Raw genomic sequence first — 4,844 nt, 5'->3', positions numbered from 1 at the left:
AAAAAGCAAAATTTCGCAAATTTGGATTTGTTTCGATTACATATGTCCCTCAGTATAACTTCAAAACCAGTAAAAGCAAAAGTGAATCATCGCATTTTTGAGTAACCTCGCCACCAGAAATGTGCGTAAGTTTTTTGTAATATTTTTAGAGGAAATATTAATCTAAAAAACACCTGTGGGCGATGAAATGACTTCATTGCAGTGCCGAGGGCGTTTTTGGCACATATCTACATATATCTATATATACATATATATATAATTATCAAAGAATTATTTATAAATCTGCTCTCATTGTGATTGCAATGCGATCCAAAAAAGTCACACTTAATTTATGCACACATGTGGCCAAAAACCAATTGGTGGGCAGCACGTCGCGCCAGCGCCAACTCCATGCCAACTAGTCGGCTTGCGCATAAATAAGATTTGCCGCCCGAACACGACGTGCGCATGCGCACCGCAAAACTTCATTAGATATGAGCTGCTGATAAATAATAATTAAGTCATAAAGTGAGCAAGTCGTAGGTGCCATTGAGTGAATCGAGTCCATTGAGATTGCTATCAATTAATTATTTGGGTTACAATGCACGCATACAAATGAAATGAGAAAAGGCGACCAAAAATAAATACAACACTTCACACTTCGAGTTTTATTACGAGCCACTATATTGAATTTTCATTAATTCAAAAAAAAACTTTTTTCTTCAAACAAAACTGAGCACTTTCAGCACTGCGAAGTGTGCGCTTGCGGCATCCTTGCCGACGCACTTATCTGAAGCCCAGATCATCCACATTGTAGTTGCCAAGCAGTAAATCTGACTGCGCTTGTTGTTGTTGCAAATTCAAAAGTTTCCGATGTCGGTAGTGCATTGTCTTCAGGCGTTGCATGCGTCTCTTGAGATTACAATAGACTGGGCAGCAATCGGGGAAGGGTTTATACATGAGCTCCTCCTCATCGCCTTGCTCGCATTGGTCGGGCAAAATGTCCAGGCAGCTAAACGACACGCGTACATTTGTAAAAAGAAAGATAAATTGATAAAAAGAGAAGGAGAGAGAGAGAGAGACATTATTAGTGATATCACATTGACAATATTGGAGGTTAGGTGCAACTACGAATATCTACTCGTTGGGTCTAGACATCTTTTCCACTACAAAAATAGACCTGGAACGTGGTACGATTTGATTATTTTCACAAAACAAATTCGCACATAAGCTGAGCAACACCAGGCGACGGGGTAGAAATTTCGATTGTTCCCACATGCAGCGGCGATAGGAGCCTGTAAAGGGAGAGGATCGTAATAAGATGAAAAGAGTGCGACCAGACACATTTTTAATGTTTTAGAATTTTTTTAAATATAGCTGCTCATTTCTCGGAATCAGTGTTGTTGGATCACTATAGCATATAGCTGCCATATAAATGGACCGATAAAAATCTTGTCCTTGTATGAAAAACTTTTCTATTTTCCGAGATATCTTCGCGAAACTTAGCTTAAATTATTATGAAGGACAAAGCTACAGGCTGCGTAGAAATTATTCAGATCGGACCATTATTGCATATAGCTGTCATATAAATTGACCGATAAAAATCGTGTCCTTGTATGAAAAACTTTTCTGTTTTCGAAGATATCTTCGCGCAACTTTGCTTAAATTATTATACAAGGCCAGGCTACAATCTCCGAAGAAATTGTTCAGATCGGACCACTATAGCATATAGCTGCCATATAAATGGACCAATAAAAATCGTGTCCTTGTATGAAAAACTTCTCTATTTTCCAAGATATCTTCGCGGGACTTGGCTCAAATTATTGTAGAGTGCTACGCTACAATATCCGAAGAAATTGTGCAGATCGGACCACTATAGCATATAGCTGTCATATAAATGGACCAATAAAAATCGTGTCCTTGTATGAAAAACTTTTCTATTTTCCAAGATATCTTCCCGAAACTTGGCTCTAATTATTGTGCAAAACAACGCTACAATCTCCGAGGAAATTGTTCAGATCGGACCACTATAACATATAGCTGCCATACAAACTGATGAATCCAAATTATTTTGTATATCCTTTTATGCTATAAGAAATGTTCGTGTTCGGTGCAACCGAAATTAACGTTCCTTCTTGTTTTTGTTCTACTTACGCAACACTGTATTCGTGTCATCCTCCTCACTGGAGTCCACTTGTCGGCTGTTATAGTGTCGCATGTGATACTGACCGAAGGCTGCACAGGCGCCGAGGTACATTAAAATCAATAGGCAACTAAAACGCTTCATTTTCAACAATGAGGTTTTCCAAAATATTCCTTTTTCAACTTTTTAAACTGTGTTCACTTTCTTCTTAAATGGAACTCTTTTCAAGGCTTTTTCGCCTTTGCAAAAAGTACAGCGTCAAAAGAGTGCTTTCCGCGCGCGTTATTCAAAACGCACTGACTTTACACGATCCACAAAATGATGATCGCCTTGATTAATTTATTCACTCACAAATTGAAACATACCAGCTTCTGATGTATGTACATATATATATGTTCGTATGTGTACACTGTGAAAATTTATTTAACATTAGAAAGCTTATAGTAGGTTAAAACTTTCTCATATGCTTTTCAGAGCTACGAATGATTGACGCCTGGTCTACCATATCCGAGGTGACCCTCGCGAATACTTTAACAGAGAGAGACTTATACTTTTGCCGATAGTTTTTAAATTTTGTTTTTTTTTTATTATTTTAATTACTTCTGATACTTTCAAAAAAGTAGTGGCGACTTCATGAAAAGCTTGACAATCTCACAAAGAAACATAAGTTCGATAATATCCCGAATGTTTATAATTTTGGAAACACTTAGCTTCTAACTCGCACTCTATATGCCGATATGTTTTTATGAATATTATACATGAATTAGACTATAAAATCAGCAAACATTTCGCAACGATTTTTAAATTCACCACGGGTTACTTTAGAGACAAGATCTTATCTGATCAAATTTGTACCGGACTGACATACCTTTTTTTTCGTGTAACACCATCAAAATAAATTATTTTCCAAACAGTTATATTCCGTAAGACTCGACTGGAATAGCGTTCAGTTTCTTCAAAAGTTCATTTTCGGAATTGGCTATTATTTTCGACGTAATTTATAAACAAATCTTCACCATTTATCCGGTCAATATTGTCTACATCTTTGGGACCTCTACTCGGCAATTTTTTCAGAAGATTCAGTCTAGTATTAACGCGCCTGATGAGTAGCCGATTCATAAGATATATTGCGATCCTCTGCTATCTCTCTATTTTCAAGCACCGTGTATTTAACTATTCGATGCTATCGACATTACCGGATGTGGATGACCGATTCACTGAAGCCAGCCACTCAAATAACTACTGATACCTGATAAAGTATACTCCCCAAAGCACTTCTGTGACGTTTTCAACGATTCCGAGGACGTGTTTCAATTGGAAACACAAGATTTCAAGCGAACTCATTGTTCAATTTTTTTCTGATGGTAAAAATCGCCAGACAAAATTTTCACAACGACCCACCTAGCCCCAGCACATTGATAAATTGCAATATATATGGCTTGGTGCTATTGAGGCGATGTTCTTCCTATTTGGAAACATGGGTCCAAGGACCTTTAAACTGCGTCTGCAGAATGATATACAGTCAATTAGTAGGTGTTCTGAAGTTTCAGGCTCCCTGTCGCAGCACCGCCAATTTGCACAAGAAGCTAGTCCCATGTTACAGCTTGCAGTGGCCAGTGTAGAATGAAACAAGTCGCCTGAGTTTGTCCTTGGAGAGGTTGATTACATATGTATTTAAACCTGCTGAGGTAATAACCCTCCATTAGCAATTTGGCATGACGCATGTCTTGGAATTGTCGCCAATATGTCTCTCTGCCTACTCCTTCCTGTTTACGGAGCAGCTCCTTTATGGTATGAGGACCCACTTTGATGAAGAGTTCAGGTTCTATCATGTTGGTGGATGCTGCGGTTCGGGCAAGCCCATCAGCCAGTTCTTTCCAGGTTATAGCTTTGTTACCGGGCACCCAGATGAGGTGCACTTACGTTAGACTATTCAGCCGCTTTCTAAACTCCTGCACCAGTAGCGATTTGATCTCATAGGCAGAGATTGCTTTAAGAGCCGCTTGACTGTCGCTAAGTATGGTTATACGTTCATTGAGATAGTTACGTTGGAGGCTTATCTCTACGCAGCGATTTATAGCTACATATTTGCTCGGAAAACTACCCATAGCTGTTAAGAATTGCGTGGTCCTGCACCAATGCCCTCCAACGTTCGACAGCATACATACTCACCAGCTTTCTTTTTTTAAATACTGCATAAGTACATATCAACATAGTCCAACTCGCCTTAAAATTTCCCTAAACTATTTTTTTCGCAGTGTTCAAACACTTTATTGTCGCAATTTACCATATTTTGCAGCATTTAGAGCAAACTTATTCCCCTCCACCCATTAGTTACTCACAATACAAGAATTGATATGATTTTCAACATTTGTTGTTGCTCATGATGTGTCATTGTCGCTTTTGATTAATGCAACTAAAATACATATCTTTTAACAGAGCTGATGTCTGAATGACTCAAGTGTGTATGTGTGTGTAAGCACATAACCTCAACTAAGCTGGAACGCAATTCAGTGATTTATCTACTGTGCGCCTGACACTCGTTAGTGTTAATATATTTGTTGTTGCTAGTTGGTGTCAAATTTGCATAAAATTTTGTGTGATAACAATGTTATTTAAAAGTAATTTAGATTATTTATTTTTTTATAAATTTTAACTGGATGGGGTAGTGTATTTTGGCACTTGGAAAATTTATAAAATTCGTAATATTTTAGTTTTATTT

The 4,844-nt window shown here is 37.9% G+C and overlaps 1 protein-coding gene across 2 annotated transcripts; it reads right to left on the bottom strand.

Moving 5' to 3' along the window:
- Window positions 1–639: 639 nt before the first annotated feature.
- LOC126760696 (uncharacterized protein CG1552) lies at window positions 640–2,431 on the bottom strand. 2 transcript variants are annotated; one of them, XM_050476534.1, is made up of 3 exons: window positions 2,134–2,431; window positions 1,121–1,274; window positions 640–991 (listed from the first exon to the last, which is right to left on the bottom strand). In XM_050476534.1, exons 1-3 carry the CDS (start codon window positions 2,264–2,266, stop codon window positions 766–768), a joined length of 513 nt encoding a protein of 170 aa, XP_050332491.1. In that variant the 5' UTR covers window positions 2,267–2,431; the 3' UTR covers window positions 640–765. The 2 variants fall into 2 exon arrangements, with proteins under 2 accessions (XP_050332491.1, XP_050332492.1); XM_050476535.1 differs by having other exon boundaries at window positions 1,160–1,274; window positions 2,134–2,430.
- Between the last annotated feature and the right edge of the window lie 2,413 nt (window positions 2,432–4,844).

This window comes from Bactrocera neohumeralis, chromosome 5, assembly GCF_024586455.1.
Source record: "Bactrocera neohumeralis isolate Rockhampton chromosome 5, APGP_CSIRO_Bneo_wtdbg2-racon-allhic-juicebox.fasta_v2, whole genome shotgun sequence".
Classification (NCBI taxonomy): Eukaryota; Metazoa; Arthropoda; class Insecta; order Diptera; family Tephritidae; genus Bactrocera; species Bactrocera neohumeralis.
This window is presented reverse-complemented; position numbering and strand designations above follow the sequence as displayed.

Excerpts from the sequence above, each read along its gene's own strand:
- LOC126760696 (XM_050476534.1), bottom strand. The coding sequence starts at position 2,266 with ATGAAGCGTTTTAGTTGCCTATTGATTTTAATGTACCTCGGCGCCTGT. Across the intron at positions 1,275-2,133 it reads TGACACGAATACAGTGTTGC|GCTCCTATCGCCGCTGCATG; the intron begins GTAAGTAGAACA and ends CTCCCTTTACAG. Across the intron at positions 992-1,120 it reads AAGATGTCTAGACCCAACGA|CTGCCTGGACATTTTGCCCG; the intron begins GTAGATATTCGT and ends CGTGTCGTTTAG.